Genomic DNA, 27156 nt, shown 5'->3' with positions numbered 1-27156 from the left:
GGGCCAAAGTGTCATATACCATGGCAACTTCTAATCATTTGAGATTAGATTTTCTGTGGTCTTCTAAATTTTGCTATTTAAAGTAAAGAAATTCTGAACTAAGCATTTCCTGGTTGAACCTACCCTTTCCTGAAGCCATATATGTATCATAGGCATTGGAGTGTAAGTCCCAATTGTGAAATATCCATGGCTAAGAGTTTTACATGTATTTTTAACTTTATATTTTGAACTAATTTTATACTTAACAGAGAAGTTGTAAAAAAATAGTAGAGTTTCCACATACTCCTTATCTAGGTTTTCCTAATGTTAACATCTTACATAACCACAGTACATTTATTGAAACCAGGAAATTAACATTGATAAATACTGTTAACTAATCTATTAACCTTATTTGGATTTTGTCGGTTTTCCCACTAATGTCCTTTCTCTGGTCCAGGATCCAGTCCAGGGTCTCACATTGCATTTAGTTGTCAAATCTCCTTAGTCTCCTTCAGTTTGTGATAGTCCCTCAATCTTTGCCTTACATGACCTTGATACTTTTGAAGAGTACTAGCCAATTATTTTCTAGAATGTCCTTCAAGTTGGAGTTGTCTGATGTTGTCTTATGATTAGATTGAGGTTACTCATTTTTAGCAAGAATCCCACAGAAGTGTTATCTCAGTGCATCGTGTCAGGGGGCTCATGTATAGGCATGCCCTTTTACTGCGGATGTTAACTTTGATCACTTGGTTAAGATTGTGTCTGCCAGGCTTTCGCAGCTAAAGTTACTATTTTCTGTTTGTAATCAACAAGTATCTTGTGGGGCGAAACTTTGAAACTATGCAAACATCCTGTTTCTCAACATAATTTCACCCAACTATTTTAGCATCCAGTGATGATTACTGTCTGTAAAAATTTTTGCTGTCATATTTGGCTAACAGTGATTTTTAAAAATTTCCATCAGTATTTCTACATCTATTAGTTAGAATTCTTCTGTAAGGAAGAGGTACCCCACCCCCATGTATTTATTTACTTATCCCAATTACTTACAGACAGTATAGACTCATAGATAGTTCTTTTATACTGTGTGTTATCATCTATTACTATCATTATTGTATTGTCCCAGATTTGGCCATTGGGAGCACCTTCAAGTTGGCTCCTGTGCCTTTTTGACATGCCACTGTTATTATTTATTTTAGTACTTTCTTGCTTTCTGGCCTCTCAAGATATTCCAGGCTTATCTTCTATTTTCCCTGGCCAGCCCTGGAAAGGAGTCCTGGTTTCTTTTATCAGAGAGTGGTATTTAGAAACAAGATCTGGGCACTAGATGTGCTCAATGTTACCAGAGTGTCATTGCTTCTAAGGCACTCTCAGGTGACAGAGCTAGGAAATATGTTTGTATACTCATACATGCACATGTGCACATATTTATTTTGTGCCTACCCACCTGCATATCCATGTATGTGTGTATGTGTGTGTGTGAGAATATATGTATGAATTTATACTGGTACTTTAGATTCTAATCCAGCACCACAGGATTCATCCTTGACGGTCCTTCTTTCCTTATTTGTAACTCCTTTCTCCAATGGTGACAAACTGTCATTATCCATAACATATTTATTTATTTGTTCAATCCTAGTATACACAAAAAGTAGTTTCAGAATTTCTAACTTATTCTCTTGGAAAGAACAAATTTACCAACTAAAGTACAATATTTGTGTACAATTCCTTTTGTCTTTCATCTACATGGTTGCTTTAGCCGCGGCTGCTCCCCGGGAAGCTCCCTCATGGGGATGGGATCTCAGACTTCCACGTTACTGTGGAGGGAAGAGCTTGAGGAGGTCAAGATGGATACTGGCTTTTCCCAGTACACAGGGCGTTACAGAATGGCACACCCAGTCTATTTCTCCTCAGTACCCATTCACCAGTTCCCCATGTATAAATATCATCCCCCCAGTTATGCTGCTGAATGCCACACATCCATCCAGACTGAGAAAGTGAGAGAGGGACTCAAGCCAAGAAGCAGCCAAACAAGCTCTTTCACGGATGCCGACTGTAGCCATGCTACTTTCCCTCCCGCTGGGCCTCAGCATGCTCCTTCAGCCTTTCCCAATTGTCCTTTGCTTCCTGTTTCTCTGTCACCCAGCCCACCATTCACTAGATCTTTCAGTCTGCGTGCTCTCTGTTACACCTCAAAATCCCCTCTCTTCTACCAGGCACCCTCTTAAATATATGTCTAACTTGACAAGATGGTTCTGGTGGTCTGGCGGTTTTTATTTACCTTTGCTCACAAATGAGCCTCTGGGATGTTCTCTCCCCAGGAGCATCTCTCTTCAGAAGAATGTGACCATCTGTTGGTCCCTTGTACTCTGCTCTGTCATCAAAGGGCTGCTGGATGGAAATGTTCTTCTTAAAATGTGTCAAGCCGTCTCTTCTAGGTGGCTTGCCCAGGTCACTCGACCTCTGGCCTCTGATTCTGCACACATAGGGTGGCTACTCTGTGGCTACTCTTGTTAGTACAGGGTTGGTTCTTCAGTAAATAGCCATATGCCTGCTGGTCTGGTCAGCTCTGGGGCACTGTCGCCACCCGAAGAGCCACCCTGACAATCTGCCTGGGGACTTTCTCATGGCTCTTTGAACAAGGAGGCTGGGCAGGGCACCCTAAAAGCTTCCTGTGTTACCACCTCTGTAGCATGGCTTATACCTCAGTGTTGCATGCCCTGGGATGTTTTTCACTTCACGTTTCCAAGTAGAAAGATTAGAGTTACGGAGATGCCTAACTCACCAATGTCCAAGAGATTTCAAGATCGTCCTTAGTATCCTGAAGGTTTTTGCACTTGGCAAATGATTATGTCAGAAGCCATAGTCAGCTCCCAGTAGAGGTCCAAAGCATTGACTGTATTGTCACATTAGCTGCCTGGTTACATTGGCTTCCAACCTCCACTGCTAATCGCTTAGAAACACGGGGTCTGGCAATGGTGGCACAACCTGAGGTAGAACTGTAGACCTTTCAGCGAGCCAGGAGCCAGGGCAGCTTCTTTGCCAAAGTCAGCTTAGTTTAGACCTCACTGAATTAGGCTGTTGCCATCCTAACACCTAAGTCCATTCATGCATGTATCTGCCTGTGGTGGATATTCTCTGACGCCCTGCGTGCTTGCTTGCTTTCTTGCTTTTAGGAAGAAGCAATTCTTTAGGAAGGGAATGGGCAAAGAACACCACTGCAAAGGGAAGGGAAAAGAATGGGGGACAGAGGGGTGGCCAGGCGAGATGGCTCAAGTATAAATGAATGAGGAATTCTGTATGACGTACCATTCTGACTTTATGATCAAGTGATGTAACACAGGAATTGTGTAAAAGGGAAGATTGTCTGATAATTTTCTATTCAGTACCTCAGAGGCTCTTTGACTTGAATATTTAAAGTTCCCAAGTTTATGCCTTTGCCCTCTTTTGGCAGTATAGCACACTGTTTTAATCCATGGCTGTGTCTTATTGCTCTATTTAAAATTATATTCATCAATCCATCAATAAATATTTGTGGTTAAAACAAAACAACAAAATAAAAATACTTCTTTCCAAAGTTACTTAGGTTAGCTATTTCCTTCCCCATCTCCTTCAGTGTGGTTAGGATATTTATTCACTTGTAATATAGTTAGGTTTATTTGTTACTGCGTGCTTTACACTTTGGATTCTCCTTACATTCTGGCTGATGTTAATTATTTATTTACGGGGGGTTATGTGAAACATTACCCTAGGTTCTAAGGGTTAGAGCTCCCCAAAAATACACTCAGAGAAGTGTCACGCTGCCTTGACCCTGCTACCTCCTTCCCATCCCCCATTCTTTCTACCCCATTCCCACCTGTGCCCTGTTGGTAAACCAGTCTCATTTGTTTCTGGTTTATCTCTCCTATACAGTCAGTTCTGCTGTAACTCTTGTTTTGAAAAAGTGAATTTGTTCCAACGTGATTGATATCTTAGAGCACAAGTTGAGCTTAATGTGAATTTTGCGTCTGTTAAGGCACAGTTTCACGTATGAGAAACTCTAGGTGAATGCAGAAACTGCACCCAGCTGACCTGAGCTGTGTAAAAAACACACAAAATACACGCACCTCAAACACCTCTGTGCCCCCTCGATTCACCCCGTGTCTTAGCAGCCATGCCTGTCCCCACATCTGCTTTTACAGCCTGCCTTCTGATTTCAGGTATCCCTGCATCCACCCCGTCTCCTGACGCCCACTCCACAAGCAAACTTCAGGGCCTTTTTTAGGGAAAGTGACACATGTATTATGTATTTCTTAAGCATTTCACATGTGTGAAATTGTGCTACTGTTTATTTATTAGGTTCCTATCTGTGTGTGTGTGTGTGTGTGTGTGTGTGTGTGTGTGTCACAGAAGCTTTTTGAGTGTTGTGCTCTGTTTTCTCTATAAACCCTTTGGTTTTTATTGTGCAGTTCTGCATAATGTAGAGATTTATAAGGATGGCTATGTTGTGCTATAGCAGAATTGACTATTTCTTTTACACAAATTAGTGAATACCTGCATATTTTCATATATACCCTTCTTTGTAACATGAAGGGTAGCATACTGTAGACACTCTTTTGGGCTTTACCTTTGTCACTTAAGAGTATGTCCTGGAAATCACTCCTTATTAGCTCATAAAAATCTTCCTCGTTTTTTTAACAGCTGCATAGTACTACATTATGTGGAGGTCCTATAGTTTATTCCATCACTGCATGTACATAACCACAGGAAAAGGGTTAATATCACTAATGGATAAATACTTCCATCTGTGTATAGGCACCTTGGTTGTTTCCAATATCTCGTAAACAATACTGCAATGAATAACCTTTTTGTATTATTGGAGGTGAAGGTTTGGTGGGATTGCTAGGGCAAAAAGTAAGTGCATATGTAGTTTGTTAGATACTGCCAAATTCCCTTCCAGATAGGTTGTGCAAAGAGTTTGCATTTCCACCAGCATTGTATGTGAGTACCTGTTTTTCCCGCAGTTTCACCAATAGAATGTTGTCATATTGTTTAATTTTTCCTAATCTAATAGGTGATAAATGGTATCTGTATTGTTTGCATTTCTCTAATTATGAGTGAGTTTGAACAATTTTCCCTAAGTTTAAGAAACATTTTAATGTTTTTTCTGGATTGTCTGTTCAAGGCTCCCCCCCCCCCCGCCCCCATTTTTCTACCAGGTTTTTTTTTTTGTTTTTTTTTTTTAAATTTATTTATTTATTTTTTTATTTTTGGCTGTGTTGGGTCTTCGTTTCTGTGCGAGGGCATTCTCTAGTTGTGGCAACCGGGGGTCACTCTTCATCGCGGGGCGCGGGCCTCTCCCTATCGCGGCCTCTCTTGTTGCAGAGCGTAGGCTCCAGACGCGCAGGCTCAGTAGTTGTGGCTCACGGGCCTAGCTGCTCCGTGGCATGTGGGATCTTCCCAGACCAGGGGCCGAACCTGTGTCCCCTGCATTAGCAGGCAGATTCTCAACCACTGCGCCACCAGGGAAGCCCCCTACCAGGTTTTTGCTCCTTTCTTTGTCCCTGAATTCTAAGAGGTATTTATCTATTAGGGATATTAGTCCTTTTTTTTCTGTGGTATATGTTGCGCATATTTTCTCTCAGTTTTTAGTTGTCATTTGACTTTGTTAATGGTGTTTGAGCATGCAAAAACATTTAATGTTCAAATTTATCAATATTCTCTTTTATTGCCTCTATTTTGAGTCAGAGTTAGAGAGCCTTTTCCTAGACTGAGGTCAAAGAATAATTCACCCCTATTTTCTTCTAGTACTTGTATGGTTGCATTTTTTTATGTTTCGGTCTCTGGTCCCATTGGAGTTTAATCTTGTGTATGGTGTGAAGTATGGCTCTAATTAAATGGTTCTCAACCAGGGGCGATTTTGTCCCCCCAGGGGACGTGTAGCAGTGTCTGGAGACTTTTTGGGTTGTCAAAACTAGGGGGAAGAATGCTTCTGACATCTAGTGGGTAGAGGCCAAGGATGCTGCTAAACATCCTACAATGCACAGGACAGCCTCCCACAGCAAAGAATGATCCGACTCAAAATGTCAATAGTGTCGCGGTTGAGAAACTCTGATAAAATGTTTTTCTTCAACAAGTGGCTACCCAGTTGTTCCAGCATCATTAAAAAAAAAACAAAAAACAAAAAAAAAACAACCCTCCATCTTTCTGACTCAGTGTTTAGAGATACCACCGTTATCAGATGTTTTCATATATACTTGGGTCCATTTCTGGACTTTGTATTCTATCCTGCTGGTATATTTGTGCCAGTACCACACGGTTGTAATTATAAAGGCTTTAAAGATATTTTAATATCTGTTAGGGCTAGTCCCCCCTTAATAAGGTTTCCTTTTTCAGTGTTTCCCTGGCTATTTTTTTTTAATTTAATAGACTATTTTTTTAATTGAATGAGTCTTAAAATACTATAGAGCTTTACAGTTTTCAAAAGTTTCATACACATGATTTCATATAATCCCATGATAACCTTTTTTTCCACCCACCTCTATATTACCCCTCCCTCCTCCCCTTTCCCCATGGTAACCACTAGTTTGATCTCTCTATCTCTGAGTCTGCTTCTTTTTTTGTTTTATTCACTAGTTTGTTGTATTAATATTTTTTACATTCCACATATAAGTGATATCATACAGTATTTGTCCTTCTCTGTCTGCCTTATTTCACTTAGCCTTCCAAGTCCATCCACATTGCTGCACATAGCAAAATTTCATTTTTTATGGCTGAGTAGTATTCCATTATACATATATATGTGCAGCACATCTTCTTTATCCATTCTTCTGTTGATGACACTTAGGTTGCTTCCATATCTTGGCAATTGTAAATAATGCTGCTATGAACACTGGGGTGTGTGTATCTTTTTGAATTAGTGTTTATGGATGTTTTGGATATATACCCAGGAGTGGAATTGCTGGGTCATATGGTAGTTCTACTTTTAGTTTTTAGAGAAATCTCCATACTGTTTTTCCACAGAGGCTGCACCAATTTACATTGCCACCAACAGTGTACGAGGGTTCCCTTTTCTCCACACCCTCTCCTGCATTTATTATTTGTAGACTTTTTCATGATAGCATTCTTCTCGGTGTGAGGTGATACCTCATTGTAGTTTTGACTTCCATTTCTCTAATAATTAGTGATGTTGAGCATCTACTCATGTGCCTGTTGGCCATCTGCATTTCCTCTTGGAAAAACGTCTATTCAGGTTTTCCGCCCATTTGGTAATCAGGTTGTTTGGTTTTTTGATGTTGAGTTGTATGAGCTATTTATATTTGTTAGATATTAACCCCTTATTGGTCATATCATTTGCAAATATCTTTTCCCATTCAGTAGGTTATCTTTTCATTTTGTTGATGGTTTCCTTTGCTGTGCAAAAGCTTTTAAGTTTAATCAGGTCCCATTTGTTTATTTTTGCTTTTGTTTCCTTTGCTTTAGGAGATGGATCAAAAAATATATTGCTGTGATTTATGTCAAAGACTGTTCTGCCTGTGTTTTCCTCTAGGAGTTTTATAGTATCTGGTCTTACATTTAGATCTTGAATCCATTTTGAGTTTATTTTTGTATATGGTGTTAGAGAATGTTCTAATTTCATTCTTTTACATGTAGCTGTCCAGGTTTCTCAGCACCACTTACTGAAGAGACTGTCTTTTCTCCATTGTATGTTTTTGCCTCCTTTGTCATAGATTAACTGATCATAAGTGTGTGGGTTTATTTCTGAGCTCTCTATTCTGTTTCTTTGATCTATGTGTCTGTTTTTGTGCCAGTACCATATTGTTTTGATGACTGCAGCCTTGTAGTATAGTCTGAAGTCTGGGAGCATGATTCCTCCAGCTCTGTTCTTCTTTCTCAAGATTGTTTTGACTATCCAGGGTCTTTTGTGTTTCCATACAAATTTTAAAATTATTTGTTCTAGTTTTTTGAAAAATGCCACTGGTATTTCGATAGGGATTGCAATGAATCTGTAGATTGCCTTCAGTAGTATGGTCCTTTTAACAATATCAGTTCTTCCAATGTAAACATGTTATATCTTTCCATCTGTTTGTGTTGTCTTCAGTTTCTTTCATCAGTGTCTTAACAGTTTTCCAAGTACAGGTCTTTTACCTCCCTAGGTAGGCTTACTCCTAGTTATTTTATTCTTTTTGATGCAGTGGTAAGTGGGATTGTTTCCTTTATTTCTCTTTTTGATAGTTCGTTATTAGTGTATAGAAATGCAACAGCTTTCTGGACTTTAATTTTGTACCGAATTCATTGATGAGCTCTAGTACTTCTCTGGTGGCATCTTCAGGATTTTCTATGTATAGTATCATGTCATCTGCAAACAGTGACAGTTTTACCTCTTCCTTTCCAATTTGAATTCCTTTTATTCCTTCTTCTTGTCTGATTGCTGTGGCTAGTATTTCCAAAACTATGTTGAATAAAAGTGGCAAGAGTGAACATCCTTGTCTTGTTCCTTATCTTAGAGGAGATGCTTTCAGCTTTTCACCATTGAGTATGATGTTAGCTGTGGGTTTGTCATGTATGGCCTTTATTATGTTGAGTTATATTCCCTCTATGCCCACTTTCTGGAGAGGTTTTTTTTTTTTTTTTTATCATAAATGGATGTTGGAACTTTATCAGAAGATTTTTCTGCATCTATTGGGATGATCATATGGTTTTTATTCTTCAGTTTGTTAATGTAGTGTGTTACAGTGATTGATTTGCAGATATGGAAAAATCCTTGCATCCCTGGGATAAATCCCACTTGATCATGGTGTATGATCCTTTTGATGTAGTGTTGGATTTGGTTTGGTAACATTTTATCGAGGATTTTTGCATCTATGTTCATCAGTGATATTGGCCTGTAATTTTCTTTTTTCTTGATATCTTTGTCTGCTTTTGGTATCAGGGTGATGCTGGCCTCATAGAATGAGTTGGGAAGTGTTCCTTCCTTTGCAGTTTTTTGGAATAGTTTGAGAAGCATGGGTCTTAACTCTTCTCTAAATGTTTGGTAGAGTTCACGTGGGAAGCCATCTGGTCCTGGACTTTTGTTTTTTGGGAGTTTTTAAATTACTGATTCAATTTCATTACTGGTAATTGGTCTGTTCGTTCATATTTTCTATTCCTTCCTGGTTCAGTCTTGGGATAGTGTACCTTTCTAAGAGTTTGTCCATTTCTTCTAGGTTGTCCATTTTATTGGCATATAGTTGTTCATAGTAGTCTCTTATGATCCTTCGCATTTCTATGGTGTTGATTGTAACTTCTCCTTTTTCATTTTGATTTTATTGATATGGGCCCTCTCCCATTTTTTCTTGATGAGTCTGGCTAAAGGTTTGTCAATTTTGTTTGTCTTTTCAGAGAGCCAGCATTTACTTTCATTGATCTTTTCTATTATTTTTTAGTCTCTATTTCATTTATTTCTGCTCTGATGTTTATGATTTCTTTCCTTCTACTAACTTTGGGTTTTGTTTGTTCTTCTTTCTCTAGTTGCTTTAAGTGTAAGGTTAGCTTGTTTATTTGAGATTTTACTTGTTTCCTGAGGTAGGATTGTATTGCTATAAAATTCCCTCTTAGAACTGCTTTTGCTGCGTCCCTTAGGTTTTGGATCGTTGTGTTTTCATTGTCATTTGTCTCTACGTATTTATTTCCTCTTTGATTTCTTCAGTTAGCCATTGGTTGTTTAGTAGCATATTGTTTAGCCTCCATGTGTTTGTGTTTTTTGCAGTTTTTTTCTTGTAGTTGATACCTAGTCTCATAGCATTTTGGTCATAAAAGATGCTTGACATGATTTCAATTTTCTTAAATTTACTAAGGCTTGTTTTGTGGCCTAGCATGTGATCTATCCTGGAGCATGTTCTGTGTGCACTTGAAAAGAGTGTATTCTGCTGCTTTTGGATGGAATGCTCTATATATCAGTTAAGTTTGTCTGGTCTAACATGTCACTTAAGGCCAGTTTCCTTATTGATTTTCTGTCTGGCTGATCTGTCCATTGATGTGAGTGGGGTGTTAGTGTCCTCTACTGTCACTGTGTTACTGTCGATTTCTCCTTTTATGTCTGTAAATATTTGCTTTATATATTTAGGTGCTCCTATGTTGGGTGCATATATATTTACAATTGTTAGATCTTCTTGGATTGATCCCTTGATCATTACGTAGTGTCCTTTTCTGTAACGGCCTTTATTTTAAAGTCTGTTTTGTCTGATATACTTATTGCTATGCTGACTTTCTTGTGATTTCCACTTGCATGGAATACCTTTTTACATTCTCTAACTTTTAGTCTCTGTGTGTCTCTAGATCTGAAGTGAGTCTCTTGTTGCAGCATATATACGGGTCTTGTTTTTGTATCCATTCAGCCACTCTGTGTCTTTTGGTTGGATAATTTAGTTCATTTATATTTAAGGTAATTATTGATATATATGTTCTTATTGCCATTTTGTTGCTTTGGATTTGTTTTTATAGGTCTTCTTTTCCCCTTTCTTCTTCTTTTGATCTCTTCTCTTGTGATTTGGTGACTGTCTTTAGCATTATGTTTGGATTCCTTTTTCTCTTTGTGTGTGTATATCTATTACAGATTTTTGGTTTGCAGATACCATGAGGTTTTTGTATAGCAGTCTGTATATGTGTGTGTGTGTATGATTGTTTTAAGTTGCTTATCTCTTAATTTCAAATAAATTTTAAAAACCCTGCATTTGTATTCTCCTCCCCTCATGATTACTGTTTTTTTTTCTTTTGGCCACAAGGCTTGTGGAATCTTAGCTCCCCAACCAGGGATCGAACCCGTGCCCCCTGCATTGGAAGTGCGGAGTCCTAACCACTGGACCACCAGGGAATTCCCACGATTACTATTTTTGATATCATATTTTATATGTAATTATTCTGTGTGTCCCTTCACTGCTTATTGTGGATGTAGATGATTTTATTACTTTTGTCTTTTAACCTCCCTTCTAGCTTTGTGTGTGGATGATTTCCTACCTTTACTGTATGTTTGCCATTACTGGTGAGCTTTTTCAGTTTGTAATTTTCTTGTTTCTAATTGCGGCCTTTTCTTTTTTCGCCTGGAGAAGTTCCTTTAACATTTGTTGTAAAGCTGGTTTGGTGGTGCTGAACTCTTTTAGCTTGTCTGTAAAGCATTTGATCTCCATCATCAAATCTGAAGGAGAGCCTTGCTGGGTAGAGTATTCTTGGTTGTAGGTTTTTCTGTTTCATCACTTTGAATATATTGTGCCATTCCCTCCTGGCCTGCAGAGTTTCTGCTGAAAAATCAGCTGATAGCCTTTTGGGAGTTCCCTTGTATGTTACTTGTTGCTTTTCCCTTGCTGCTTTTAATATTCTCTCTTTATCTTTAATTTTTGTCATTTTAATTACAGCGTGTCTTGGTGTGTTCCTCTTTGGGTCCTACTGTGTGGGACTCTGTGCTTCCTAGACTGAGGTGACTGTTTCCTTTCCCAGGTTAGGGAATTTTTCAGCTATTAGGTTTTCAAATATGTTCTCAGGCTCTTTTCCTCTCTCTTCTCCTTCTGGAATTTAAGGTGAATTTTAGTATGCTTGATGTTGTCCCAGAGGTCTCTAAAACCGTCCTCATTTCTTTTCATTCTTTTTTCTTTTTTCTGTTCAGTGGCAGTGATTTCCACTACTCTGTCTTCCAGCTCACTGATCTGTTCCTCAATATCATTTAGTCTCCTATTGATTCCTTCTAGTGTATTTTTCATTTCAATTATTCTTCATCTCTGTTTTGTTGTTCTTTATATTTTCTGACTCTTTGTTGAAAACTTCTAACTTGTTCTATGCATCCATTCTTATCCCAAGTTCTTTAATCATCTTTACAATCATTACTCTGAATTCTTTCTCAGGTAGAATGCCTATCTCCACTTCACTTAGTTCTTCTGGGGTTTTTTCTTGTTCCTTCATCTGGAACGTGTTCCTCTGACACCTCATTTTGTTTAAGTTGCTGTTGGTATTTTTAGTATGTAGTAGGTTAGTTATTTTTCTCAACCTTGGAGAAGTGGCCTTCTGTAGGACAAGTCCTGTGCATCCCTGCAGCACACTCCCCTCTCGTCACCCAAGCTATATGCTCTAGGGATTCCCCCTAAGAGGGCTGCGTGGGTCCTTCTCTTGTGGTGGGCTAACTGTCTGGGTGGTCTGGTAGGCTTGGTTGGCCTCTAGTGTGATTGGTTGCCAGGCCCTGCCTTGTGTGGATGCTGCTGGTTGGTGGGCCTGGTCATGAGGCGGCTGACTGCAGAACCCCAGGGGGTCCTGGGGCTACTGCTGGCTCACTGGTGGGTGGAATCAGGGTCCAGAAGACTCAGGGGCTATTGCCCCCCGACAGTGGTGGGTGAAGCCAGGTCCTGGGGTTAGTGCTGGACTACTGGCAGGCAGAGCCTGGTCCTGGAGTCTGGCTGCAGGGTCCAGGGATCCCAGAGTGCTGTCAGATCACTGATGGGTAGGGGGGGCCAGTTCCTGACACAGTTGGGTATGAGGTTTGGGGTGTCCCAAAACTTGTGTTGGCCTGCTAGTGGGCAGGGCCGGGGCCCAGCTTGTCCCAGGGTTGTGTCTGGCCTGCTTTTGGCTGGCTGGGTCTGCAGGCTGTGGGACTGTGGTTTTCTGGCATCTGGTATCTGCCCCCTGGTGGGTGAGGCCGGTCTAGAGGCTAGTGCAGGCTTCCTGGAGGGGAAGGCCAGTGCCTGCCCGCTGGTGGGCGGAGCTGGGTCTTGGCCCGCTGGTGGGCAGGGCCATGTCTAGAGGTGGCTGTGAGCTCAGGAAGTCTTTAGGCAGCCTATCTGCTGATGGGTGGGGCTGGGTCCCCACCCAGTTAGTTGTTTGGCTTGAGCTGTCCCAGCACTGGTACCTACAGGCAGTTGGGTGGGGCCAGGTCTTGGTGCTAATGAGCTAGTGGCACCCACCAGCACTGGCTTCCACGGGGTAGAACAAGCTCCCAAATATGGCTGCTGCCAGTGTCTGTGTCCCCAGGGTGAGCCACAGCTGCCCCCCACCTCTTTGGGAGACTCTTCAAGACCAGCAGGTAGTTCTGGCCCTGGCTCCTCTGAAGTTACTGCTTTTGCCCTGGGTCCTGGTGCACATGAGGTTTTGTGTGCGCCCTTTAAAAGTGGTGTCGGGACTTCCCTGGTGGCACAGTGGATACGACTCTGTGCTGCCAATGCAGGTGGCCTGGGTTCGATCCCTGGTCAGGGAACTAGATCCCACATGCATGCTGCAACTAAGAGTTCTCATGCCACAACTACGGAGCCCGTGTGCCGCAACTAAGGAGCCCGCTTGCTGCAACTAAGACCCGGTGCAATCAAATAAATGAAGTGAAGTCTCTATTTTCTGCAGCCCTTTGGGACTCCTGAAATTAAATCCCATTGGCCTTCAAAGCCAAGTGCTTTGGCGGCTCATCTTCCCAGAGCATTGCAGGACCCCTGGGCTGGGGAGGCTGATATGGGGCTCAGAACTCTCCTGTGGGAGAACCCCTGCAATATAATTATTCTCTAGTTTGTGGGCCACTCATCTGGGGGTATGGGACTTGATTATATCAGAAGTCTGCTCCTCCTACCCATCTTGTTGTGGTTCCTTCTTTATGTCTTAGTTGTTAAAGATCTTTTCGGATACCTTTTGGTCTTTTTCATAGATGGTTGTTCTGCAGATAGTTGTGGTTTTGGTGTGCTTGTGAGAGGAGGTGAGCTCAGGGTCTTCTTTCCACTCTGCCATCTCGGCCCAAATTCCCTTTGGCTATTCTTGCGTGTTTATTTCTCCATAAGAACTTTAGTATCAATGGGTCAAACTCCATTTTAGAAAAAGCTTATTGGTAATTTTTATTGGGATTGTGTTAAACTTATAAATTAATTTAGAACTGACTTGTTTATAGTGCTGAATCATTCTATCCAAGAACAAGGGGTGTCCTTCCACTTGAGAAAGTCTAATTTTGTGTCTTTTAGGAATGCTTTCGAATTTCCTAATATAGGTTTTGCACATTTGTGATAAATTAATTCCTGAGTATTTAATCTTCTTTGTTATTGCTGTAAATGGAGTTTTCTATAACACTAGGTCTTCTAATTGTCTATCCTTTGTGTAAGTGAAGGATATTGATTTTTGTGTTTGTATCCTGCTACTTATTGAATTCTTTAATTTAAACAATAAGTTTTATCATTGATTCTCTAGAATTTTCCTGGTATAGTATCACATCACTTGCAACTAGATACAGGTTTACTTCTTCTTTACCAATTCTTACGCCTGTAATTGATTTATTTTGTCCAACTGCATTGATTAATCCCTCTAATATAATGCTAGTTAGTAGGAGATAGTGAGTATCCTTGCCTTGTTTCTGATTTTAATGGAAATGCCTCTAATGTTTCCCCATTAAGTAAGATACTGGCTTTAGGACTAAGGCATATATATTTTATCCTGTTAATGAAGTACCATTGAATTCCTATTTTCTCAAGTCTTTTTATAAAGAATAGGTCTTGAATTTTATTTAAGGCCTTTCCAGCATCTATGGAAGTAATCATATGGATTTTCCCCCCTTAGATCTATTAATATAGTATATGATACTAATAGATTTCCTAATATTGAACCAACCTTCCATTCCTGGAATAAATCCCATTTAGTCATGGTGTATTAATTTCTCAGTATGATATTGTATTCTGTTTGCTCACATTTAATTTAGCATTTTTGCTTCAATAATCATGAGTTGATATTGGTCTGTCCTCCCTCCCTCCCTCCCTCCCTTCCTGCCTGCCTGCCTGCCTGCCTGCCTGCCTGCCTGTCTGCCTGCCTGCCTGCCTCCCTCCCGCCCTCCCTCCCTCCCTCCCTCCCTTCCTTCCTTCCTTCCTTCCCTCCCTCCCTCCCTCCCTCCCTCCCTCCTGTCTTTATCAGGTTTAGGTATCAAACCTTCAGAAAAGGTTCGTAAAAGAAATGGGGAAGTTCTTCATTTTCAATGTGCTGAAACAACTTATAGAGTGTTGAGATTATCTGGACTTTGAAAGTTTAGTAGAATTCCTCCGTGAAACCATCTGGGCCTGAAATCACCTCCTCTGCCACCCTTGATGAGGGAGGACTTCCATATGGGCCTTCGTTAGGAGACACCCCTTGAATTTTCAGCTTACAGAGCTGGGATTTAAACCTAGTTAGAGACCCATGGTCTTATCACTAATATCACTGATACCTCAGGGACTTGGATTGCCTAATCATAATAATGATGATGATGATGTCTAATACATATTAAGTGCTTTTTATGTGTCAGGTACTGTTTACGTGTATTAACACATTCAATCCCTGTTTTAAACGTATAAGGTACTATCTCTCATTATCCCCAAGACACTGAAATGATTAACTTGTCCAGGGTCACATAGCTCGTAAATGGTAGAGCTTGGTCTTCAATTCCAGGCAGTTCGGCTTCACAGACCATGTCTTTAATGACCAAAGTACAGTATAACAGTTTATAGAATTGTGGACGAGTGTATATCAGAATCTCATTATGAATGCTTTTTTAAAGGGAAAAAAATGGTTTAACTGAAGTCTCGTAAAGGAAAGGAGAGTTGCTGTTTACAAAAACGTCTGTCTAGCAATTTGGCTACAAATTTCCTATCCCTATACCTACAGCCTTTTCTCTTGCAGCAGTATACAGCCTTTGTAAGCTTAATGTATAGAACTGTGTTCTAGTCTGAGTCAGCTCCAGGTCTGAGGGATTCAACTTGAATGGAAATCTTCCAATGACCTTGGTGACCGAAACTCAATCAAACAAATGAACCGGTTAAAATTTCCCCAAATTACTTCGAAATACTAAATATTATTGAGATGGGTAAATTTTCTGGTTTACATAAGTATGACCTCTTATTAATGTTTGCTGGGAAAATGAAGCACCCTCGTTGCTATTCATTATTTTAAGCTTTTTCCTATAGTCTTATTTTGGTATTTAGACATTATTAAAAATTATGCAGATTAAGACAAAGGGTAATATTTTTATGTCATTTCTGTAAATGCTTAACATTCTTCTCTCCCACCGCCCCCTGCCAAGAAAGCCAACTTAATGAGCCACTAAACATATTATAATGAATGGGAAAAATATTTTTAGCATTTTTATGCAGAAAATGCCTCATTAAAAGCAAATGCTTCAGCAAGCAGATTTGAGCTTAATAGGAACTTTTGTCGAGCAGGGGCTTTTATGACAAATCACTAGCATGTTGTAACTGCTCTATATAAAGACCTAGAAAAGCCATAAGAGACTCTTACCTTCCTTTCTTATCCCTGGGCTGCATTGCAGCAGCATGGTGAGTTTGACATGGCACTTAGGACACTTGATGAGCCTGAGGGACATGAAGCCTGCTGTCCAGCCACGAGTAGGAAAAATGTCTGTGTACTGTTCAATATCACTCACTGTTTTATCTGGATATATCATGAGAGTCATTTAGATGAAATCTGTTCTCAGCTTGGTGTCTGGCATCATGTGACCCAAATATTTTGCATCTAATTTGCATATTGTAAAGGCCATAAGGGTACAGGGTTTATAATCATACATACAACCTTAGTTTCAAATAAAAACCTCAACTTCTACCTACACTATTGTAACTTCTTTAGACTTAGGGCCTCAAACTGGCATGACAAGGGAGCAGGGGTCTACCCATTCAGGCAGGCTGTGTGGGCTGATTTGGTCACAGAAACCATAGTCTCTCACCTCAGTGATGCCCTACTCAGAGGCACAAAGTGCTCACCTGTCCCCACTGAGCCCTCAGAAGGCACACCTGGGGTAATGGTGTTTCCAGGTATTCTGAGCTGGTCTCAGCTTCATCATCTCTGATCCATACTTGGGGGCTTGAGCTGAGTTACAGCCACACCCACCCAGGCAAGGCTGACATCACCAGTGGTGATGACATCACTCTGGTAACTGGTTACTCAGAAGAGCACCCTCCCTTATAGAATGGGGGAAGCATGAAATTATGAGATGATTCATCTTCAAATGGTAATTTTTCACATCATGTAAGTTCTTTCTCAGTTCACCCTACCTAGTCAGCCATGCGATCACCTGACTAGTAATAATAGTAGTGGTTGCAGCAGTTAACATTTACTGAGGTCTTACTCTATGTCAGGCATTGTGCTAAGTTCTTTCCATGCCTTATCTCATTTAACCCTCAAACCCTATAAGCTAGTTACTATTAATATCCCCATATTACAGATGAGGGAACTGAGGGCAAGGAACGTAAGTAACCTGCCCTAAATCTTTCAGCTTGTATGCAGAAGAATTAGGATTTGAAGCAATTTTTCCCCCGATTTTATTTTATTTACTTTATCTTTTATTGAAGGATGGTTGATTTACAATATTATGTTAGTTTCGGGTATACAGCACAGTGATTCAGTTTGATATATATTTTTTTCTTCAGATTCTTTTCCATTATAGGTTATTACAAAATATTGAAAAGAGTTCCCTGTGCTATGCAATAAATCCTTGTTGTTTACCTTTTTTATATATAGTGGTGTGTATCTGCTAATCCAATATTCCTAATTTCCCTGATTTTAGAGTCCTTAACTATTGTTGCTTTACTGCATTGTGCAGCCGATTAAATTAAAAAAAAATCCGTATCCCCACTCTGTTCCCCCAAAAAGAGGCATTCCTTTCAAGAATGAAAGGGGAAAAATTCAGTTTTCAAATGCCCATGATTAGCTCCTTCAGGCAGCCCAGTCTCCTTCAGTAGGAGGAGGGAAACTGGCGCCCAAGACCCACTCATACTTCCCGCTGAGCAGGTACAGGGCTGCCGCCTGGCCATCTAGCTCACCGTTAAGAAGTGCCGGTCCTTAAGTTCGCGTCTTCTCTGGCTGTGAGCTGGGGGATAGGCGGGCAGTGGAGGAGCTACTACGGAAACGGGTGCAGCAGCTCTCTGCTCCCGGCGATCGCTCCGGCTCCGGTGTTCTGGGGGCAGAAAAAGCAATAATACAGAAACATACTTGGCATTTTCAATTTCTCTTTCCCCCTTGGGAGGATGAGCAGAAGGCTGGAGAAAAGTGAGTTTTTGCTAATCCAGCTCATTTGTATACCGAATAAGCTTTTCAGAATGGTTCTGAACTAAACTTTCACTTCATATGAAGTTGAAAGTTCATAATCATTGTACAAGATGGTTCACTCTAAGTTTGGAAAAAGTAGTATATTTCTCAACATGCCTCGTTTCAAAACAACATGAGCAAAAAAAAAAAAAAAAAAAAATCTAGAACAATGGTGCAAGACCTGCTGACATCAGTCCTGGAGTGGACCGTAGGCACAGACACACCAGAGCCTCCCAGAGAGTGGTAGCGACAGATGCTCACAGCCATCCAGTGGGTGATGGAGCCAGCTCACATTGGCTCAGGGGCCCGGATTGCTATGTGTTCAGGAATTTTGCGAGCCAGTTTTTAAACTGTTGGTAGCTTGAAATAGGCTACGGTGGGAGTATTTATATCACAGAAACTGGAGAGTCCTACACATCGGGGCCTTGTTCATTTATTTCTTTATTACATTTTTTAAAAACAGAGCCTGTGGCCTGCACACCGTTGCACCCATCTAAGCTCTGTCACCCACAACACTCAGATGGCTTTCAAATCCTGGGTTCCTAAGAAAGTAAAGAAATCCCAATGGCGACAGTTGTCTGATTTAGGAATAAAGGTACTACTGGGAAAAACCAAGAAGTTTCCATGTGTGCGATGAAGTGGTCCTGACTCATTGACAAGAATCACTGAGACATCAAGAGCACAGCTTAGCTTTCTGGGTGTCTCAGTGAGCCCCAAAGCACATCCTACCCAACATACTGGCCACACCAAAGGCTGCCCTGCCTGCCAAAACCCAGCCCACACTCATGCCTAGGGCCTGAAATCTCGTGACTCCCACCCAATATGACCAAGGTAGAAATTTGTGCAGCAGATGTCTTAATCTGTCTTCTGTTGTTTAAAATTGCCATTACTCAGCACATCTACGATAATAATTATGATGCCCAATATTTATTGAGCAATTGCCATGCATCAAAGATGCTTTGCAAAAGCTTTTAGGTGCATTATCTTGACAACTGCACGAAGTAGGCACTGATAGTGTCCCTCTTGTGCAGATGCCTAAACCAGTCAGGGAGGCTGAGTCATTGCCCCGAGCTGTCAGTGGTACACACTTGGCCCCAGGGCTCTGCTCTTGGCCACTTCTTGACCTGTAAGCTCTAGAAGGTCCAAACACACCTCGCTCATCAGAGCAAGACTGCTGGGATTTGATAGTATTTGATTATAATTATATTTTATCACATTCTAATTCTTTGGACATTGATAATATAGAATATTTGGCTACTCATAAGACACTAATTCTTTTACCCGTGTTAGGAAACAGCTAACTACACTGACCCTCTCAGGTGGCGTCAGATGCCCTTTCTCTGAAGGTCCTGTAGTGCCAGTGGCCATTTCATCTCTGTCATTGTATTGATAAAAATCAGGATCTCTCTAGATATCTGCCTCTTTTATAGAAGGCTGCCCCTGGACAACAGAGATTATATTCAGCTTTCTGTCGCAGTGCCCTGCTGTGCCTGTGATATAGTGGGTTCTCAATAAATGTTTGTGGAGTGACTGAAAGGAAGAACAAATTAATGCTTTCATTAAGGTCTGCTTTTGTAACAGCAGAGTGCACTCTAAAGCCCTACCTTTCCCATGGGCTGTGTAGTTAGTTAGTGCCCTCGCTGTGCCCTTGCTGTTAGGTCCTTCTCTGGTCCTGTTGCCTATTTACACTGGCCGCCCTAATGCTGGCCCCTTTCCTCTTTGCTGTAGTCCGTGTGCTGTACTCTAAACCAGTACCTGGGCACTCTTGAGCCTTCTGATTTCTGTCCGTGTCTGATCGGCCTGTCTGTGGGCCTCCCTGCCTCAACTGCCGACATTGTCTGTGTCAGGAAAATGTGGCAGTATTTCTCATCTACCTTTGCTTGGGATTCTTTAGACAAATGTTGACTCCCATTCACAACCAGAGAAAAGTCCTCATCCCCACACAGGTGGTCTTTGCTAAACTGCCACCATAGCCATTGTTCATCAGGAAGACTTAAAAAAAAAAAAACTATATAGTTGATTTACAATATTGTGGGACTTCCCTGGTGGGGCAGTGGTTAAGAATTTGCCTGCCAATGAAGGGGACATGGGTTCGAGCCCTGGTCCGGGAAGATTCCACATGCCACAGAGCAGCCAAGCCCGCGAGCCACAACTACTGAAGCCCACGTGCCTAGAGCCCACGCTCCAGAACAAGAGAAGCCACCGCAATGAGAAGCCCACACACCGCAACAAAGCGTAGCCCCCGCTCGCCGCAACTAGAGACAAGCCCGCACGCAGCAATGAAGACCCAATGCAGCCAAAAATAAATAAATAAATTAATTAATTAAGGAAAAAAAAAACAATGGAATACAATATTGTGTTAGTTTCAGGCATACAGCTTCAGATTCTTTTCCAATATAGGTTATTACAAGATACTGAATATAGTTCCCTGTGCTATACAGTAAATCCTTGTTGTTTATCTATTTTATATATAGTGCTGTGTATCTGTTAATCCCATACTCCTAATTTATCCCTCCACCTCCCCTTTCCCCTTTGGTAACCATAAGTTTGTTTTCTACGTCTATGAGTCTGTTTCTGTTTGGTCAGTAAATGAATTTGTATTTTTTTTTAAGATTCCACATATAAGTGATATCATATAATATTTGTCTTTCTCTGTCTGACTTACTTGGTATGATAATCTCTAGGTCCATCCATGTTGCTGCAAATGGCAATATTTCATTCTTTTTTATTGCTGAGTAATATTCCATTGTATATACACCACATCTTCTTTATCCATTCATCTATTGATGGACTCTCAGGTTGCTTCTATGTCTTGGCTATTGTAAATAGTGCTGCAATGAACATAGCAGTGCATGTATCTTTTTGAACTATAGTTTTGTCTAGGTATATGCCCAGGAGTGGGTTTGCTGGATCATATGGTAACTCTATTTTTAGTTTTTTAAGGAACCTCCATACTGTTCTCCATAGTGGCTGCACCAATTTACATTGCCACCAACAGTGTAGGAGGGTTCCCTTTTCTCCACACCATCTCCAGCATTTATTATTTTTAGACTTTTTGATGATGGCCATTCTGACTGGTGTGAGGTGATAACTCCTTGTAGTTTTAATTTGCATTTTCCCAATAATTAGCGATGTTGAGCATTTTTTCATGTGCCTGTTGGCCAACTGTATGTCTTCTTTGGAGAAATGTCTGTTTAGGTCTTCTGCCCAGTTTTTGATTGGGTTGTTTGTTTGTTTGTTTTTTGATATTGAGTTGTATGAGGTGTCTGTATACTTTGGAAATTAAGCCCTTGTCGTTCTCATCGTTTGCAAATATTTTTTCCCAGTCTGTAGGTTGTCTTTTCATTTTGTTTATGGTTTGCTTTGCTGTGAAAAAGCCTATAAGTTTGACTAGGTTCCATTTATTTATTTTTGCGTTTACTTCTTTTGCCTTGGGAGACTGATCTAAGAAAACATTACTATGATTTATGTCCGAGAATGTTTTGCCTATGTTCTCTTCTAGGAGTTTTATGGTGTCATATCTTATGTTTAAGTCTTTAAGCCATTTTAGGTTTATTGTTGTGTACGGTGTGAGGCTGTGTTCTAACTTCATTGATTTACATGAGGCTGTCAAGCTTTCCCAACACCACTTGCTGAAGGGACTGTCTTTTCTCCATTGTATATTCTTGCCTCCTTTGTTGAAGATTAATTGACTGTAGGTGTGTGGGTTTATTTCTGGGCTCTCTATTCTGTTCTTTTGATCTATATGTCTGTTTTTGTGCCAGTACCATGCTGTTTGGATTACTGTAGCTTTGCAGTATTGTCTGAAATCTGGGAAGGGTTATGCCTCCAGCTTTATTCTTTTTCCCCAGAGTTGCCTTGGCAATTCTTGGTCTTTTGTAGTTCCAGATAAATTTTAGGATTATGTGTTCTAGCTCTGTGAAAAATATCATGGGTAATTTGATAGAGATCATATGAAATCTGTAGATTGCTTTGGGTAGTATGGCTGTTTTAACAATATTAATTCTTCCAATCCAAGAGCGTGGCATAGCTTTCCATTTCTTTGTATCATTTTCAGTTTCCTTTATCAGTGTTTTATAGTTCTCAGCGTATAGGTCTTTCATCTCCTTGGTTAGGTTTTATTTATTTATTTATTTATTTTTTGCACAATTTTATTTATTTATTTTAAATTTATTTTATCCTTTTGGCTGCTTTGGGTCTTCATTGCTGCGTGTGGGCTTTCTCTAGTTGCGGCGAGCGGGGGCTACTCTTTGTTGAGGTGCACGGGCTTCTCATTGCGGTGGCTTCTCCTGTTGAGGAGCACAGGCTCTAGGCGCCCAGGCTTCAGTAGTTGTGGCACGGGGGCTCAGTAGTTGTGGCGCGCGGGCTTAGTTGCTCCACGGCATGTGGGATCTTCCCGGGCCAGGGCTCGAACCCATGTCCCCTGCATTGGCAGGCGGATCCTTAACCACCGTGCCACCAGGGAAGCCCTTTGCACAACTGTAAACGGGATTGTTTTTTTACTTTCTGATATTTCATTGTCAGTATAAAGAAATGCAACAGATTTCTGTATATTGATCTTGTATCCTGCTACCTTGCTGAATTCATTTATTTGTTCTAACAGTTTTTGTGTGGAGTCTTTAGGGTCTTCTATATAGAGTATCATGTCATCTGCGTACAATAACAATTTTATCTCTTCCCTTCCAATTTGGATACCTTTTATTTCTTTCTCTTGTCTGACTACTGTGGCTAGGACTTCCAATACTATGTTGAATAGAAGCGGTGAGAGTGGGCATCCTTGTCTTGTTCCAGAATTTAGTGGGAAGGATTTCACCTTTTCACCGTTGAGTATTATATTGGCTGTGGGTTTGTTGTGAATGGATTTTATTATGTTGAGATATGTTCCCTCTGTACCTACTTCGGTGAGAATTTTTATCATGAATGGATGTTGAATTTTATCAAATGCTTTTTCTGCTTCTATTGAGATGATCATGTTGTTTTTGTCTTTTGTTGATATGGTGTATCACGTTGATTGATTTGTGTATGTTGAACCATCCTTGTGACCTTGGAACGAATCCAACTTGATCGTGGTGTATGATCCTTCTTATGTGTTGTTGGATTCAGTTTGCTAATATTTTGTTGAGGATTTTTCCATCTATATTCATCAAAGATACTGACCTGTAATTTTGTTTTTTTGTAGTATCGTTGTCTGGTTTTGGTATCAGGGTGATAGTGGCTTCATAAAATGATTTTGGGAGTGTTCCCTCCTCTTCAGTCATTTGGAATAGTTTGAGAAAGATAGGTATGAGTTCTTCTTTTTGTTTGGTAGAATTCCCCAGTGAAGCCATCTGGTCCTAGACTTTTGTTTGCAGGGAGGTTTTGTTGTTGTTGTTGTTGTTGTTGTTGTTGTTGTTTTATACAGATTCTATTTTACTTCTAGTGATCTGTCTGTTCAAATTATCTGTTTCTTTTTGATTCAGTTTTGGCAGGCTGTATGTTTCTAGAAACTTGTCAGTTTCTTCTAGGTTGTCCATTTTGTTGGCATATAACTGTTCATAGTTTTTTTCTTATGATTTTTTGCGCTTCTGCGGTATTGGTTGTTGTTTCTCTTTCATTTCTTATTTTGTTTATTTGGGTCCTCTCTCTTTTGTTCTTGGTGAGCCTGGCTAGAGGTTCATCGATTTTGTTTACGCTTTCAGAAAACAGCTCTTGGTTTTATTGACTTTTTTATTATTTTTAATTCTATTTTATTTATTTCCTCTCTGATCTTTATTTCCTTCCTTCTGCTGGCTTTAGGATTTGTGTGTTCTTTTCTAATTCTTTTAGGTGGAAGGTTAGGTTGTTTGAGATTTTTCTTATTTTGGGGGGAAGGCCTGTATTGCTGTAAGCTTCTCTCTCAGGACTGCATCCCATAGATTTCGGATGGTTGTGTTTTTATTTTCCTTTGTCTTGAGGTATTTTTTTTTAATTTCCTCTTTGATTTCATTGTTGACTCATTGTTTTTTTTAGTAGCATGTTGTTTAGTCTCTATGTAATCATTTTTTTCTTTCTCATTTTTCTTTCTGTGGTTGATTTCTAGTTCCATGCCGTTGTGGTCAGAGAAGATGCTTGAGATAATTTCTTTTCTCTTAAATTTGTTGAGGCTTGTTTTGTGTCTTAGTATGTGGTCTATCCTAGAGAATGTTCCATGTGTACTTGAAAAGAGTGTGTATTTTGGTTTTCTTGGATGTAGTGTCCTGGAGATATCAATTAAGTCTGTTTTAATGTGTCAGAGTCTCTGTTGCCTTATTGATTTTCTGTTTGGAAGATCTGTCCATTGATGTCAGTGGGGTGTTAAAATCTCCTGCTACTATTGTATTCCCATCAGTTTCTCCTTTTATGTCTGTTAGTATTTGTTGCACGTATTTAGGTGCTCCTATATTGCGTACATATACGTTAATGAGTGTAATATCCTCCTCTTCTTATAATGATCCTTTTATCATTAAGACAGGGTCCTTCTTTGTCTTTATTCATGGCCTTTGTTTTAAAGTCTCTTTTGTCTGATACGAGTATTGCTACCCTCGCTTTCTTGTCATTTCCATTTGCATGAAATATCTTTTTCCATCCCCTCACTTTCAGTCTATGCATGTCTTTCACCCTAAAGTGGGTCTCTTACAGGCAGCAGATTGTAGGTTCTTGTTTTATTATCCAGTATGCCAGTCTGTGTCTTTTTATCAGAGCGTTCAGTCTATTGACATTTAAAGTAATTATTGATAAGTATGTATTTACTGCCATTTTAAACCTTGTTTTCCAGTTGACTTTGTATTTCTTCTTTGTTCCTTTCTTCTTTTTGTTTTTCCTTTTGTAGTTTATGGTTTTCTTTTGTATTATGCTTGAGTTCCTTTCTTTTTGGCTTTTGTGAGACCACTGTATGTTTTTAATTTGTGGTTACCCTGGTTTTCAAGTATGTTAAACCATAACTGTATCTTCTTGCTTTAGACTGATAGTCACGTAAGCTCAAACACATTCTAAAAAAACTACATATTCTTACTCCCCTCCCCCACATTATGTGATTCTGATGTCCTCTTTTACATCTTCATGTTTATCCTTTTGTTGTTCCTTATAGTTATAATTGCTTTCACAAATTTTTTGATTGTTTTTAAATTTATGTACTGGCTTATTTAAGTGATCTTCAATCCTTTTATATATTTGCCTTTCCTGTTGTGATTTTCCCTTTCCTATAGATTCTTGCTTCTTTTCTGTTTAGAGAAGACCTTTCAGTATTTCTGTTAGGATAGGTTTAGTATTTCTATATTCTTTTTTTTTTTTAACTTTTTATTTTATACTGGAGTATAGTTGATTAACAATGTTGTGACGGTTTCAGGTATACAGCACAGTGATTTAGTTATGCATATGCATGTATCTATTCTTTATCAGATTCTTTTCCCATTTAGGTTGTTACATAATATTGAGCAGAGTTCCCTGTTTTACACAGTAGGTCCTTGTTGGTTATCCATTTTAAGTATAGCAGTGTGTACATGTCCATCCCAAACTCCCTAACTATCCACCCCTGCCCTGGAACCATAAGTTTGTTCTCTAAGTCTGTGAGTCTGTTTTGATTTTGTAAATAAGTACATTTGTATCATTTTTAAATGATTCTGCATATAAGCAATATCATATGCTATCTCACTTTCTCTGTCTGACTTCCTTCACTCAGCATGACACTCTCTGGGTCCATCCATGTTGCTGCAGATGGCATTATTTCATTCTTTTTAATGGCTGAGTAATATTCCATTGTATATATACACCACATCTTCTTTATCCATTCCTTTGTTGATGGACATTTAGGTTGCTTGCGTGTCTTGGCTATTGTCAGTGCTGCGATGAACTTTGGGGTGCATGTATCCTTTCGGACCATGTTTTTCTCCGGATATATGCCCAGGAGTGGGATTGCAGGATCATACGGTAGCTCTATTTTTAGTTTTTTAAGGAACCTCCATACTCTTCTCCATAGTGGCTGTACCAATTTACATTCCCATCAGCAGTGTAGGAGGTTTCCCTTTTCTCCACACCCTCTCCAGCATTTCTTGTTTGTGGATTTTTTGATGATAGCCATTCTGACTGGTGTGAGGTGATATCTCAATGCAGTTTTTTTTATTATTATTTATTAATTTTTATAAATTTATTTTATTTATTTTTGGCTGTGTTGGGTCTTCGTTGCTGCTCACGGGCTTTCTCTGGTTGCGGCGAGTGGGGGCTACTCTTCGTTGCGGTGCGTGGGCTTCTCATTGCGGTGGCTTCTCTTGAGAGCACAGCCTCTAGGCACGTGGGTTTCAGTAGTTGCAGCACGCAGGCTCAGTAGTTGTGGCACGCGGGCTCTAGAGCGCAGGCTCATTAGTTGTGGTGCACGGGCTTAGTTGCTCCGCGGCATGTGGGATCTTCCCGGACCAGGGATCGAACCCGTGTCCCCTGCACTGGCAGGTGGATTCTCAACCACTGTGCCACCAGGGAAGCCCTCAATGTAGTTTTGGTTTGCATTTCTCTAATAATTAGTGATGTTGAATGTCTTTTCATGAGTATTGCTGTATTGCTGTATTCTTTTAGTTTTTGCTCGTCTGAGAAATTCTTTCTCCCTCCTTCTATTCTAAATGATAATCCTGCTGGGCAGAGCATCCTAGGTTGCAGGTTTTTTCCTTTCAGAACTTTGAATATATCTTGTCACTCCCTTCTGGCCTGCAAAGTTTCTGTAGAGAAATCAGCTGATAGCCTTATGATATTCCCTTGTAAATGACTCTGTTTTTCTCTTGCTGCCTTTAGAATCCTCTCTTTATCGTTCACTTTTGCCATTTTAATTACGTGTCTTGGTGTGGATCAGTTTGGGTTCATCTTGTTTGGGACGGCCTGTGATTCCTGTACCTGGATTTCTGTTTCCTTCTTTAGGTTTGGGAAGTTTTCAGCCAGAATTTCTTCAGGTACATTTTGGATCCCTTTTTCTCTTTCTTCTTCTTCTGGATTCCGTATTATGTGTAGGTTGGCACACTTTATATTATCCCATGGAGCGCGTATGTTGCTTTCACTTTGTTTTCACTTGTCTTTCTGTCTGCTGTTCTGATTGGGTGGTTTGTGTTATTTTATCTTCCAGATGACTTATTCATTCTGCTATTTAGACTTATTTAGTCTGCTGTTTAT

General features: G+C 40.1%; 1 protein-coding gene and 1 long non-coding RNA gene across 5 annotated transcripts in view; one reads left to right on the top strand and one right to left on the bottom strand.

The window, feature by feature from the left end:
• Positions 1-27156, bottom strand: part of NHS (NHS actin remodeling regulator) — a 342843-nt gene that overhangs the window by 25096 nt on the left and 290591 nt on the right. For all 4 annotated transcript variants that reach the window (XM_068533129.1, XM_068533130.1, XM_068533133.1 and 1 more), the window contains exon 3: positions 17745-17878. In XM_068533129.1, coding sequence (XP_068389230.1) covers positions 17745-17878 — 134 coding nt within the window. The remainder of the gene's footprint in view (positions 1-17744; positions 17879-27156) is intronic.
• LOC137756684 (uncharacterized) overlaps positions 1-27156 on the top strand; it is a 92641-nt gene that overhangs the window by 27833 nt on the left and 37652 nt on the right. The window lies entirely within an intron of this gene.

Source organism: Eschrichtius robustus, chromosome X (genome assembly GCF_028021215.1).
Source record: "Eschrichtius robustus isolate mEscRob2 chromosome X, mEscRob2.pri, whole genome shotgun sequence".
NCBI classification, from domain to species: domain Eukaryota; kingdom Metazoa; phylum Chordata; class Mammalia; order Artiodactyla; family Eschrichtiidae; genus Eschrichtius; species Eschrichtius robustus.
Note: the sequence above shows the minus strand (reverse complement) of the source record. Positions and strands in the feature narration are given on the sequence as shown.